At 45.8% G+C, this 15,307-nt stretch overlaps 1 protein-coding gene across 1 annotated transcript in view; it reads left to right on the plus strand.

Annotated features, from left to right (window-relative positions):
* SMOC1 (SPARC related modular calcium binding 1) overlaps nt 1-15,307 on the plus strand; it is a gene marked incomplete at both ends in the record, with an annotated part of 153,544 nt that overhangs the window by 103,779 nt on the left and 34,458 nt on the right. The window contains 2 exons of the mRNA XM_080707170.1: nt 13,244-13,300; nt 15,224-15,304. Coding sequence (XP_080563296.1) covers nt 13,244-13,300; nt 15,224-15,304 — 138 coding nt within the window. The remainder of the gene's footprint in view (nt 1-13,243; nt 13,301-15,223; nt 15,305-15,307) is intronic.

Genomic DNA, 15,307 nt, shown 5'->3' on the forward strand with positions numbered 1-15,307 from the left:
TGAGCCTCTTGTCTCCCTAGAGAGCTCTGATGATCAATGACCAGTGGAGCTAGGGTTCAGCCAAGAAGGATAATGGAGGCCGGGTGTCCACGTCTACCCTTGGCTCCTGTGTTTTGCAGACCTATTTGAGCATGCTTTCTCTTGCTAACTTGTTTACTTACCTACCTACCTTCCTTTCTTCCTTCCTTTTCTTTTTCTTTCTCTTTTTATTTTTGTTTATTTTTGAGTACTGGGGATTGAGTCCAGAGGCATTCTACCTCTGAGCCACCCTCCCAGCCCTATTTTTTTTTTTTTTTAAACAGAGTCTTACTAAATTGTAGAGGGCCTCACTTAAGTTGCTGAGGCTGACCTTGAACCTGTGATCCTTCTAGCCTCCCAAGTGCTGGGCTTACAAGCAAGCACCATCACCTCGGGCTCCACTGATTCTCCTCAGTTATGTGTTCCAGATTATCCAGCTTCTTGTCACTAAGGCTAGGCTGGCTTCATGGGCCGGTGTGGCCCTTGCAGTTGTTTGGACAGTGAGGCCTGCCCACGAACAGAGGAGACCTGTAATGTGAGTGTCTGCTTCCAGATCTTGCCACTCCAATAGCACGTAGCTTTTATGATGTGTGCTACATGGCTTCCGTAGCACACTTAAGGTTTGAATTTTTCTTTACCCAGGACAATGCTAAATAGCAAATTAAAAACCCAGCATGACAAGTCAAGAGAGAGCCAGAGACTCTGGAAGAGAGAGTGAAGCTTTTTTTTTTTGCTTTTTCTACCAAGCATCCAACATTTTCATTTCAATCTTGTTTCCACAAGTTATATAGTTGTTATTTATCTAAAGGTAATTTAGTGGAGTAGCCAGCATGAGAGATCAGTATATGCTAACAACAGCTTCCAGCGTGGAAGACAGCTGGAGGCCCAAGGTTCATTGCTACTGGCTTCCAGTGCCCCATACACAGAGAGCTGGTAACCAACTGTAAGGCAGGCATCCATTACACTGTAATGTGCAGAGCTCCCATCTCTCATCTCAGGCTGAATTTGAGGCTTCCCACCTGCATCCAAGCCTTGGGAACTACATGTTCTTGAGAATCCATGTGTAATGTTGGCACTACTGAGTGTCACCATGAAGCTCACAGGCTCGTCCTACACAGACAGTTACAGGGAGACCAAGGCTGGGCCCTGGACCCTGCCCTAAGTGCTTATGTTGTGGATGCAGGAGACAGAAACACAGAGAACCTACTGCCCAGAGATGCAGGTGCTCCAAGGAGATGTAGAAGTGAACAGGGTACCACCGTCTACTGGGACACATGCACCCGTTGACCTGATGGGCTGCTCCTCTTCCCAGGGCAGGAATGCATAACTGGATGGAAAGAGGGAAGCCTGTACCTTTCCAGGTCCTTCTTAGAGAGGAGGAGATAGCCATGAGTGCTGGTGGCTCCCCTTCATGTGGAAAAGTGGGGAGAGGGGCAGGGAAGCCTCTTTCTTCAGGTCTACAAAGACCCAATATCGCCAATGCTGTCAATGGTGTCTGTCTGTGGAGGAAGGAACCACAAGTGTCACTTCTGCTTCTTGTAACCACAATCTTCAGGAATATCACCTTTGTTTCTGGGCATGAGGTCCTAGTGGTAAAGGAAGAAAAGACAGCCCAGATTTTCCCCACCCAAGGGAGCTAGGTATGATGCACCAAGATAGGCCATCCTTGGGATTTGGTTTCTTGAACTGGACAGAGAAGTACTTTCCAGGAAGATGTGGCTTTGCACCTTATGGGTACAGCAAGTCAGAGTTGTGGTCATCCTGGGTCCTTGCTGAGCCAGCTGGAAGAGGGCAGGTGGGTTGGGGGCAACACTTACAGTATATAGTAGTTTCTCTGTTCCTTCTTAGGGTCAGTCGCTAGAGCTAAAAGAAGGCAGAGAGGCCCTACTCCTCCTGGGCAATGCAGGCCATGGGTGGAACCTGCAGTCTCCTTTCAGCAAGAGGATCCTGGGTGGGGAGGGCTTCTTTGAAGGCTTCTTCTAAGGGCCTTAGAAAAAGTCAGGGCAAGGCTGTGGGAGGAGGTGCTAGGGCTCACTGTCCCCTGGAGATTGGAATTCTGCCCCAGGGTCTCCCATTTCTTCTAGGTGGAGGATCAAATTAGGCACTGCATCCTCTTCTCTTTGTCTGCCCTGGGCAGTACTGTGAAGAGCGGTCCAGGCCACCTGTAGGATGGGCTACCTAAAGCCACACCTGTCCAGGAAGCCCTAGTTTGAATGGGGACAGGGTGCGAGAGGGCATTTGTAATATCCTGTGTGGACCTGCCAAGGTTCCTCTTTCAGAGGCCACTTAAGAATGGAATGTGCTCTGCAGGGCAGCAGGTGGGAAGACACAAAGCCCCCTTGTCTGAGCTCATGCCCACACGTGGCTTCCCCCAGAGGCATCCCCCCAGAGCTGTCGCTCAGCTCACAGCCTTGGCCTTCTGTGCCGGGCGAGGGTTACAGCTGGGTGTGAGGAGTGGGGGGCAGTGGGGTGAGGCCAGGCCCAGCCTTCTCCTTCCCTACTTAGCCTCTTGCCTCTTTGAATATGCCTCACTGACAGGGCTGGGAGGGATCGGTTCTCTCTGCCTGCAAGGAATGAAAAGACGTATTGTGCAGCCACGGGGAGTGTGGTGCCAGCCAGAAATTAGTCCTCTGAAGGAGAGGAGGCTAAAGGCAGCATGTAAGGAGGCCCAGAGAGATAGCAGGAGGAAAGAAAGAGGGAGGGAGGTCTGGTGGTAACAGGTCACAGCGTTTGGCCCAGCCCGGGAGGCCTGGGTTGCTGTGGTCCGCCCCTGGGTCCACAGGTGTGAGGCCTGAGGGAAGAAGTGGGGGAAGAAGGGGGGCCCTGTTATCTTCCCCAGATGCACATGCTTCGAGGGGAGGAGGGTCAGAACTTCAGACTATTTACTTAATCCCCTGGAATGTCCTTCCCTCCCTCTGTTCTTTGGGCCCCTTGTGTTTAACGGACTCCTTTATGGGCACATGTGTGGCAATTAACACGTGCAATGTAGGTCCTGGGCCATGTGTTTGAGTTTCAAATATCCATTCATCTGCAGCAGTCCCATCCTGGCTGCTCGTTCTTCTTCTCTGGTTCCAGCCCTCAGAGAGCGATGGAAGGGGCTCGTGTGTTGGGGGTGGTGCACCCACATGTGTTCTGTTGATGGGAAGGGACATGGACTATCTGGAGCAAGGAAGAGGACCCCATGCAGCCCCTCTAGCTCTGGAAATCTGCTGCTAAACCAGGTAAAGGCTGCAGGAGACGAGAGCTCGAGACTAACTTGGGCTTCTCATTGAAGTAGTCGAAGGAGAATGGTTGGAAGCAAAGTATGTTTCGAGGTAATCGGCTCACTCCAAGTGGCTTACTGTGCCAAAGCCCCTGCGTCTTCCTGCGGTGCCTCTTCTCAGGGTCGCCTGTCAGGGGCTGGACTGGCCTCGGTTGTCTTTGAGGGGCCTGAAGTTCTCACCCTGCAGTGCCGGAGGGAGCGGTGTGGAATGATAAATGAGAGAATACGGGAGTGCACTTGTGAGATGATTTCTGGCAGTTCTCCGGGAGCTTTTTCTTCTGAGTGCCCAGAACTACAGAGGCCCTGGGGCTGATGCTGTGATAAATGGCAAGTGAAAGTTTAGGGTCATCTGTAGTTTTCTGCAATTTGCTTATTTTCCTCCCAGAGGTCTGGGAGTTCGTTGTTTAAGGAAAATAAGGAACAAAAACATTAGCCAACTCTGCTCACATCTTTTCCCATATGGGCTTCTGTATTTGTCAAGCCAGTCTCAGAGAAGGGCAGAACTTCCAAACTCCAACCCACCTTTGAGTTGCAGAGACTCCCCCCCCCCCCCCGCCTGCTGCATGGTATCTACTCCAAGTAAGGAGTGAGTCGTGAGTCTTATTTATTTCCCCAAGGTCTCTGTGTCTCTATTTTTAGACCCTGGTCTGCAGATCGGTGCCAACTTGGAGACCTTGTCCTTGGAGTGACGGATCAGGCAGCACTGAGGGGTATTCTTAGGGGACGGATGATGGGTGGCAGGCACCCCAGACAGAGGGGGCTGTTTGGCTCCCCTCATGGGGGCTTCACATGCCTGAGGGAGGTGTGCTTTGGTGCCCTAGCCTGGCCGAAGTGTGTCGGGTGGGCTGTCGTGGGACACTCCACACATGGAACATTGTCCCTCCTCACATGGCATTAACCTCTTTCAGCCGCCTCCTTTTACTCTTTTTCCAGCTCTGAGGGGTAGCCTGGGTCAGGAGCTGGGGACTGACCAGCTTGGGCTGGACTTGAGTGGAGATTGCCACTGCTGGCCTCTGTTCACAGTGCTCTCCCTTGGGGAGAAGCATGTGCTCCGACCCTGCCTGTTGGGACAGCATTGTGCCTAAAGAGCTCCAAGCCCACAGCAGGTGGCTCCTTGACTCTCAGCATGCAAGTGTTGGTGCTGCTTTCTGTTGCTCTGAGCACCTCGACAAAGACCAGAGTGTGCTAATGCTTGTGCATGTGGTACGGCTCCCTCCTTCCCACAGAAAATTGCTCCTCCAGCTTGGCTCCCTCCCCAGTCCCTTGCCTCTCATCTTGGCCCTTGTTCCAGGCTCCAGAGGAAAGTTTATGTGTGAAGAGTACTAGACCAAGAGTTTGAATCCCTGCCACAGCCCCGTCTCCAAGGATTGAAAAGCAAATGGGATTTAGGGGCATAGAAGGGCCTCCTGGTCATAGATTTGTTTGAGTCCCTGGTGGTATTAGTAAGCATTGGTATTTTGTATATGGTTCTTCTAGTCACTAAATATTTATTCAGAACTTACCTAAGTGCCATGCTTCTTGTAGTCACTGAGGATCCAGCAGTGCCTAGAAATGCTAAGAACCCTGGCCTCAGCTCATGTCTTAGCAGTCCACAGCCTTTTATTACCGATGTTTTCTTCTGGAGTATGTGAAACCTCCCAGGGGAGCAACAGTCTTAAGGATGCTCAGAAGGGACGGCAGGTGGCCCCTCCAAGCAACCCTGGCTAGACCCTCTAAGGGGGGTGCCTGGGAAGAGCATGGCCTGCTGCCAAGTTCTTGAACCCTATGGCTGCCACCTCCGTGGAGCCTCTGGAGCCTGGGTGAGAGGGCTCAGAGCTTGTCAGGCCAATGAAAATGTGCCCATGTGCTCACTGTTTCTTGCCTGGTTTGATTCCAGGTGTGGTCTGGTGACTTAGAGAAGACCAGAGATGTAGCACATGGGTGGACAGGTCTTGGGCTTGCTTCTGACCCTTATCCTTAGTTCTGTGAGAGAGCCATTTAGCTCCTCAGGCGATAGCTGAGGAATTGTTACTCTCAGGTCTCATCACATTGATTCTGTGTCTGCAGAAAGGAAGACGTGAGATTCAGTGCTGCTTATTCTCAAATTTCCAGAGAGGCAATGGAACTGGGCTAGCTAAAACAATTTTTTTTAAAGCAAATCAAATGAGAAGAATGATTTTTATCTTATTTAAAAACTTATGCAGCTTCAGCAATCAAGGAAGTATGGCATTGGTGGAGGGACAGACACATCCATCAGTGGAGAGGAACCCAGAAACAGATCTGCACCAAGATGGCCAATGGATCTTTGACAAAGATACAAAAGTAACTCAGTGGAGGAAGGGCAGTCTTTCCAAATAGGCACCCAAAGGCCAAACAAAACCAGTAAATAATCCCCCAAGTCCTCATCCTAAACCTCATGGCTTATCTAAAAATTAATTCAAAATGGATTGTAGACTTAGATGTAAAGCTACTAAATCTTTTAGAAGAAAACATAGGAGAAAATCTTCACCACTCAAAACATCAAACACACACACACACACATACACACACACAACCCCCCCCCAAAAACCACACACACACACACACACACACACACACACACACACACACACACACACACACTTGGACCATTTGGACTTAAAAAGCTGGTCCGGATCTGTTAATGAATAAAACTAGACTGAAAGAAAATATTTGCAAACTACACATCTGACATAAGAGTTGTATCTAGACGACATGAAGAGCTCTTAAAATTCAACAGTTAAAATGTTCACTTAAAATGGGTAAACTATAAGAATATACACTTCATCAAAGCAGATAAGCATATGAAAAGAGGTTCAACACCATTAGCCACAGGAAATACAAATGAAGACTATGGCAAGGTCTCACTATTAGAAGAGCTAGAAAAAAATATTGTTTTACTAGCAAATGCTAGTGAGGTTGTAGAGTCTGGTTCTCTCATCCCTTGCTGGTTAGAATGTGAAATGGTACAACCACTCTGGAAAATACTTTGGAAGTTTCTTTTAAAAAATTAAGTATATACTTAATTATAATCCAGTAATTGTACTCCTGAATTTTTTTTTAGAGAAATGAAGACTTACATCTACACAGAAAGCCTGTACATGAGTGAATAGCATCTTTATATATAATAGCTAAAATGGAAACAACCCAGATGTCCTTTAGTAGGCGAAACAAACTGGTATATCCATGGGCAAATACCATGGACAAATACTCAGCAATGAAAAAAGCAACTAGTGACACATGCAAGAACAGCTTGCAGAGCTCTCAAAAGCAGTATACAAAGGGGAAAAAGCCAATTTCAAAAGGTCACATACCACACTATCCCATTCACACAACATGCTAAAAGTGATCATAGATGGAGAACAGAGGAGTGGTTGCCTCATCAGTGGTGTGAGGGTCAGGGTGGAGAGGGGAAGTATGACTGTAAACAGGTGGCACAGCTGGATGTGGTGTGTGCACCTGTAATTCCAGTACTTGGGAGGCTGAGATGGGAGGATCATAGGTTTAAGGCCAGTACCCGCAACTCAGCAAGATCTTGTTCCAAAAAAATAAAATAAAATCAAGCTGGGGTATAGCTCAGAGGTATAAAGCCCCTGGATATCACACACACACACACACACACACACACACACACACACACACACACACACACAGTAGTGTGCATGGGAGATCTTGGCAGTGATGGATATTTCTGTATTGGTTGTGGTTATGATGGTATTAATCATTATAAAGAGAAAATGACATGGGACCACACATACATAAATGAGTGTATAAGACTGGCAGGGTCCAGATAAAGTCTGTGGATTAGAACAATGTTGATTTCTTGATTTTCATTTACCATAATTATGTTACCGATATAATTACAGCCATCTCTTGGTGTCCACATGGAACTGATTCTACCCCTTACCTGGTGGATACCCAAATTCACAGTTGTTCGTCTCTTATATAAAATGGCACAGTACATGTATAAGTATATGTACTTTCATATACTTTAACTCTTCTCTAGATTACTTGTAATACCTGATATAAATGCTATGAAGTAGCTGTTACCAGTATTGTTTTTATTTGTATTTTTCTATTGGGATTTTTAAAAATACGTTCGACCAGTGATTGGTTTAATATGAAGATGTGGATCCCTTGGATGCAGGAGGCCAGCTGGCCTTCTACTGTATAATTATGTTACTATGAAGTGTACATGGGACCTCTCTATATGGCTTTTAAAGCTTCCTTTCAAATCTGTAGTCATTTAACAGCAAAACATTTGAAAAGTTAGCCCAGTCTTCTGTGTGAACCAGCCGTCACCCGACCCTCACATGGCCAGTGGCGCCTCCTCGTCCTTCATTCCACCCCTGAGCTCCTTCTTCACCAGCCTCATGGTTGTGCTCTTGTTCAGGATGTGGTGAGCGGCTGGCGAAGGGCCAGCTATTAAATTCATTTTGCCTTTGGGAGGGGGCATGTAGGTGGGTAAACTGCACACGAAACATGGACCTCTTGCTTTGGAGAGGACTTGAAGTGCCCAGATAAATTCTGCTTTTATGGGTCAGAATAAAGATGGGCCACAGTCCATTTCTGAGCCTCATTGGCCAGGGGGCAGGCATCTCAGGAAATACTGAGGTTGACTAACATGCCATCCTCCTCCTGGTAGGAATTGGGCCAGGTTCCTAAGGACTTCTGCAAACAGCATGGTCGCCTTTCTCTGATGACTAGAAAAAGTCATCTTGACTTCCTCCCTGGGCCCCTGAGTTGCTTGCTGAAGGGGATGGTGACTGTGGTATAAATGTAATCCCTTCAAAGGCAATAGCCTTCTACCAGGCTGAAATTTATCTCCATGTCTAAAAAAATTTAAAAGATGTACAATGGCAACCTAAAAGATAATAAGGAAGGTTGTAGCCCGTAATGGACATGGTTTGGGAAGAGCCCAAGAGTTGGAGGGGACTTGGGACCATTGAGGGACCTGCCAGGTCTCAGAATGGGGGTGTAGTTTCTTTTTTTTTCTTTCTTCTTGCCTCATTCCCCAAAACTCCTCAGTCTCGGAGACCCCAAGAGATGCCATTAATACAGATTCCTCCTCTGGCCCCTTTGACACACTTGCTTTTGAAGGACCTGGAAGAGAAAGCTCTTTGTATATGGTCAGAATAAACTCATTGTACACCCAAACAATTAACTCCTCAATGGACCTGCCAGCCCCTTGAAAGGGCCAGCCCTCCTTCCCTGGACCTCTTGGGCTCTATTCAGTCCCTTAAGCACACCAATGTTTTTGGGGTTTTGTTTTGTTTTGTTATTCTGAAAAGTCTTTCCTTGAGAATAGTCAGAGCAGGATCAACATTGTCCTCAGCCCAGCATTTATCTCCCCTCGCCAGCAAACGTCAATCAGGAATCAAAAAGCCAAACAGAGGAGGCTTTGAACGGTGTCATCAGGGGTCGAAGTGACTTCCAGCTGTCTGTGCGTGGGCCAGGCCTTCTCGCAGGGCAAGGAATTGTGCTGTCACACAAACCCACTGTCTGTATAGACTCCCAGAGCTCATGCAGGGCCTGCGACTTTCTGGGGCTGCACCTGCAAGAACAAGGCATGGTTGGGGGCTGGGGAACCTTGGAAGGCCAAACACCATGGCTGTGGGCCTGGGTGGTTTCCAAAGCTGCTCACTGCCTCAGTGGCCTGGAATGAATCACAGGCTTGCTTTGTGACTCAATTCCCTTTTTATCTGCCTGGTGACTTCCTCCTCCTTGCTTGATGGTATGAATAGAGAGACACCTGGCAGAAATAAAGTGTCCCCAAATATGGTAGTGCTGTTATTAGTATCGATTTTAACCTTATCCTTGAGAAATCCTCTTGGGTTTGCTTTCAAATTTATCTTTTTCTTTTTCTCTGTAAGAGAAAGGATAATTTTTCAATTGGCTTTTTTTTTTTTTTTCAGTGTTCTATCTTCTTGCCCTAAATGGGAAGAATGTTATGGTATTAGAAAGAAATACAGAAGAATCAGTAAGAATAAGGGTCAGGCATCAGATTATCAGATGCATACATGGAAACTCAGATTTAGGTGTAATTTTCTTTAAAATATATGGAAGAGTCTCCCCACACCCTCCAAATTAAAGATTGCTCAAATAACCTTACTGCTGACTCCTGATGGCTCATCTCTGATGACTTTGGTACTCCTTCCCTTTTGTTTTACAGTTTTTTTTTTGAAGTAAAATTTGTATGCCAAAAAAAAAATCACCCATTGTAAATGCCCAAAAAGGAAACCTTGGGCCTCTTTATAACTATACCCCATTTTTCCCATCTTGCCCCAGCCCTAGGCAACCATAGATTTGTTTTCTGTCTTTATGGTTTTACCTTTATTAGACATTCCATATAAATGTGATTATACAGTGCATTATTTACATGTTCCTCCTTATGTTTTGTTGAGGTGCTTCTATACTTTTACATGTATTATTCCTTTTCACTGCTGAATAGTATTTCATTATATGAATATATCACAATTCACTTATAGATTGACAGATAGTTGGATTGTTTAAAATTTGAAGCTTTTATAATATTCATGTACAGGTCTTTGTGTGGACATGTTTTTATTTCTCTTCAATAGATTCCTACTTATTTCAGAATGTGGGGGTTGAGTGCAAAATTTATGTTTAGCTTTTTTTAAAGAAGCTGCCACTTTCCCCCCCAAAGTGACTGTCCAGCCATGAGCAAGGGTTCCAGTTTCTCCACATTCTTGCCAACACCTACTATTGTCTTTTTTATTTTAGTCATTCTAGTGGGTATTTAGTGATATCTCACTGTGGCTTAATTTGCACCTTCCTAATGACGAATGATATTGAGCATCTTTTTATCTATTTATTAAGCACTCATATATCATCTGTGGTAAAAAGCCAATTAAAATATTTTGCTTAGGAGCCGGGCGTGATGGCGGACACTTGTAATCCCAGCATTCGGGAGGCTGAGACCGGAGGATCGCGGTTAGCGGACAGCCTCAGCTACTTAGTGAGGCCCTCTGCAACTCAGTGAGACTCGGTTTCAAAATAAAGAATAAATAATAGGGCAGGGGGTGTAGCTCAGAGGTAGAAGGCCCCTGGGTTCCATCCCCAGACCTGCAAAAAAAAATTTTTTTTGCTCAATTTTAAAATAAGCTTGTCCTATTATTGAATTATAAGGTTTACCTAATTTTAAAACTTTGATGGATTTTTAATTTTTAAATCCGATTTTAAAAGCAAGCAAAATTGAATAAGATAGCTGCTCTCCCAGGACTCAGTGTGTGGCCTGGTGTTGCTCCAAGGCTTGTCTGGAAACAGAACTGCTGTGGACCTTGGACCCAGGCCTTGGACCTATGTTTGGTAGAAGAGGTATGCTTACTTGCTGGGTCAGAAGCCAGGTACCCAGGTGCCCGGAGATGATGGCGGGAGGGTCCTGTTGGCTTTGGCGTAGCCTCCCAGGCTTTGGGCAGGCTGGACTTCACAGGTGGCTCCTGGCAGCAGTGTTCCTTGTCTTTTCTCACTTCATAAAGATTTCCATCTAGGACCTCCCTTGCAGCAGAGCAGCTGTATCTCTTCACCCTCGGTGACCCTGCCCTGCAGGAAGATTCACTCCCTGTGTGCTGAGTACACTCTGCCTGCGTCGGGGCCAGCTGTGGCAGTCTTCCACCTGCACAAATGCAGTTTCTCTGTGGGAAGCCCTCCCTGCTCTCCATGGACACAGAACCTCTTTGCTGAAGGCTAGGACTGATGGGTGTCCTGGAGTTTCATCTGGATGGCAGGAGAAAGAAATGGAATGTTTTCAGCTATCTTGCTCTGGAGAGAGATATATAATTCTTGTCATATGGGAGGATTTTAATGTTCACCTTAAATATTAAAATACTGCATAAACTATCTCTCTTGGCTTCTCACTGTTGTCTTTCTTGGAATGTTTGATCTCTTTCTATCCCTTTGTTACCCGTAAGACTCCTAAATCAAAGCCACAGTGGGCTGTTTACACTGTGAAACCTGCATCTGGCAAAGGCAATCAATTGTGCATCGCAGCTGCCAGAGGACTCCATTCAGCAGCTCATTGCATTCAACGGAAAGAGGTGTTAAGAGAGTCAGGGGAAGTGATGCTATTTAAGAAAATGACTTTGTGTGGTTCTGTTCTGTGTTTATTCTCCCTCAATGGTGTCCAGATCAGGTTCACAGTTGGGCACCAAAGGACACCTGTTTGGGATCCAGTTGGAGGTACATAAGATGTCCTGCATAGTTACTCCTCTCCTGAGCCACCTCATTCCTTGGGGTCACTGTCAATTCGGGATCACTTCGGCCCCTGTAAGACCTGGGTCTTGGCGTCAGCATAGGGTCAGGTGTCACACAACTGTCAGATTGCTGGCCTCAGCCTTCAGTGAGGGCGTGGGGTTTCCATAACTCTCGAAACTCAAGATTCCAAGGGTGAGATGTTGGCCCATGAAAGAGATCAGGATTCTGTATTCTCTCTATCACCCCTAAGAAGATACAAGGAAGTCGTCCAAAGATACTGGGAGCTCCAGATGGTAGAGGGTTATTATTATTGGTGATCTGACTGGCGTCTCACAGGCGATCTGAGAATTTACAGTCTTTTAAATAATAGTTAATGCTCAAAGAATATAGTATTCCATTCTGAACAACCTCTAGGGTAGGGGTTTTGAGTTGGAGTAATCATTAAGACGTTGGAGACAATAGTATTGAGAAATCTCTAAACTATGTTAAGATAGGCAGATACCTGTTTTCATCTGTCACCAAAGGATGAAATTGTTTCTTAGGGGGTAGGTGGGAGTAAAAATACTTTGTCTTTTTACATATAAAGCACAAATATATACATATGTATAACACATATATTACCTGAACAGATGTATACACACACATACACACATATATACGTATATTGTATGAACAGATATATAGTATATCTGTATTATTAAAATTTCAATAGAAGGTGATTAGGAGAAAATTGTCTAAAAATATTCTTTAGATGGGCAATAATGGGAAAAAAAGGTTGAAAAAATTTCTCTAAGCTAAAGATTTTGAGACCCTGAAGAAAGTAACTCAGAGTCCTGGGAGGTAAATAAACAAAGTCGGCACTAACTCTCGACCTGCAGAGTTTCTTGTTCTATACAAAGAGCTGTGGGTACAACTAGAATGACAAGCATTAGCACTTTGCTGCTGGTAACTTCCTGCTCCTGGCAGTAATGTTAGAAATTTCAAAGGAAGACTAGGGTGATTTCTGCAATTTCCCAGGTTGTCTCTTAATTTTGTTTGCCCCCACTTGGGAACTGCAGTGCATGCTGGAAATTGCAGAGCATGATGTTTCATAGCCAAAAAGGTTCTAAGGATTCTTGATTCTCTTTAGCATGCCAGGAAGAGTGATTTTTCCTACCTTATCATATATATATATATATATATATATATATATATATATATATATTTTTTTTTTTTTTTGGTAGGAATGGAGAAACAGCTAGTAGTTTGGAAGAAATGGCATTCAAGCCTCTTGTTTTCCTTCAGTTTTTAAATCAGGGCCACTATAAAAGGTCTGAGCTGTCCTCTTTTATAAGATGAAACTGGGGATACCAGAATTTGATATGAATTTGATATCCTGCTATGCCTGGCCAAAGCTCAGGGTTACTGGGGGCAGATAACTCTTCCCAGCTCTCTTATGGGAATGGCAGATGATGGCAGAGTCATATGAGTATCCTCAGATTTCTGAGAAAGGGTCCTCCAAAGCCATGAGACCTACTTCCTTTGTACATGTCTGGGATGGTGAGCACACGCCTGGATTTGTTTTTACTATTGTTATCTCTCTAATTCTCCTTTTCTTCTTGGTCTTTCCTTCTTCCTTTTTTTCTTTGGTCTCTTCTCTGGGACTTGGCCGGGCCATGTACAAACCCCAACCATTCAACAGTGCTGGAGAGTAGATAGTATTTACCTCAATAATGGTAGTCTCTTTTCGCTTCTTTTTAACACTGAATTCAGATGACGGATCTAAGCCGACACCCACGATGGAGACACAGCCCGTGTTTGATGGAGATGGTAAGTCCTTGTGTTACTTCCAACTCTTGTCCTCCTACCATTTCCAGGTTTGGGAAAGGTCTTAACTTTCAATGTTTGTTTAAACTTCATTATTATTATTTTCTTTTTTAATTTCAATTTCCCTCAGTGTAAGCTGGGTGTTTTAACCTTTTTAAAAATGCAAATCCTCCAAGGAATTGGTACGTTCTCCACTTCTGGAAAGGCTCTGTTCTCTCCCAGGCTTCCTGCCTGTCTCCTGATGTCCAACAAAAACAGCCTGCACAGACTCTCCGAGCAGCCAAGCCCAGGAAATTATGGCTGAGAAAGAGTCAAGTTGGCAGTGTCCCGTCAGTACTTACAAGTGCCCACTTTGTGCCTGGCATGGTGCAAGACCCCCAGGAGATTGAGAGGGGAGCATGCGAACATCAGCCTTTGCTCTCAAGATAGCTGCAACCGCTAGAGAGTTTTGTGTGAAATCCTATGGCCTTGATATTTATTACAATAGACATTTCTGGGAGGTAGAGGGTATAGTGATCTGAGGAAAGTTTCTGTAAAAAGATATGTTTTGAGCTGGATTTTGCTATTGGAGGGGAAGAATTGGGGCCTTCCAGACTGAGAGACTTCCACCAACAGGGAGGAAATATGATGAAGGCAGACATAGTGAAGGAGGTATCACGAAAGAGGCTGTGACTGGGGCTGGTTTGTCTGGGTTGTAGGGCCTTGGAGAGCTGAGTGAAGGCATTAGGGGAAGAGGATTTCTAAGACAAGGCTGGTGACAACCTAGGTCTGGAAGTCCCTGGAGGTGTGAGGAATAGGTAGAAGAGGACTGGGGGCAGAAGTCTGGCCTCCATTCAAATTGGAGCCACTCAAGGTCTATAGGCTTCAGTACTTTACTGAGTACCCCAGAGTCCCATGAACAGGAGTGAGAAGTTTGGCAGAATGAGCTTTCTAGAAAGTCTGACCATGAGATTCAGTCTTCAGTGCAATATGAAGCAAGCTTTCGGCAGCTCTCCACCCACACTGTCCAGGCCTGGATCACGAGACTGAACAATGGCACAGAGAAATAAAAAGAAACAATTCCACTAGTTGGGCTGGGGATGTTCCTAGCCGGGGCTCAGCTCTAGGGAGAAGGTGAGATAGCCTCTGCAGCTGGTTCATTTTGTGGCACACAAGAGGGTTCATGCCTAATAATTCAAATGTCTCCATGACTCACAAAGGTTCTAGACATTGGCAAGCCTAGATCCTAGAGGGTTGGGTGGAAGATGCGTATTCTGTCCTCTCAGGAGACCTCCCCAGTACCCTCAGTGAAGATCTTGCCACTCCATAGTATGTTCAGAGTCACCCAGGGTTCCCATGCCTCCCCTCCCCTGGGTTCCATGAGTCTGGGAGCTTGGGGGACCCTGGAGCATTCTGGATGAAGGTTCTCAGCCTCTGCTCAGGGAGCCTGTGAGGAAGGGGGTTGGAGCTCATATTAGATTCACTCTCCTCCCCCATGTACAGCAGAGTCTCAGCAAGCTGAATCTGCTGTGGCTCAGCTGTTTCCTTTAAAATGGTCTCTGTGGTTGGCTTGGCGTTCATTTGTTGATTTATCCCCTTTAAATCTTCTCCCAGGGAAGCAGCTGAGAGGGACTTGGCATGGACTGTGTTCCTTACCTTCTGGGATAATATTTTTATTCCTGGATGGAGTGGCTCAGTGCCTCTAGACTCTGACCACTCTGCCTCCCAGCACAGGATGCACTGGCTGGCTTTTATGAACTGGGGGAGGAAGAGGGCTTCCGTATGGAGGAAGGGAGAGGGCATTGGAACAAGGTGGGTATGTCGTGAGGGAGCCAGCTGAAGCTTCGATGCCTTAGGCTTCTTACAAAAGCCTTTCAAAAGTCTGTAGTTATATTCCATGTCACATACTTCTTGCTCAGATTCTCTCTCTTTAAATCTTTTTTTCAGAAATTACAGCTCCCACCCTGTGGATTAAGCACTTGGTAATCAAGGACTCCAAAATGAACAACACCAATATAAGAAATTCAGGTA

This window comes from Muscardinus avellanarius, assembly GCF_963383645.1.
Source record: "Muscardinus avellanarius genome assembly, chromosome: 12".
Taxonomy (NCBI): domain Eukaryota; kingdom Metazoa; phylum Chordata; class Mammalia; order Rodentia; family Gliridae; genus Muscardinus; species Muscardinus avellanarius.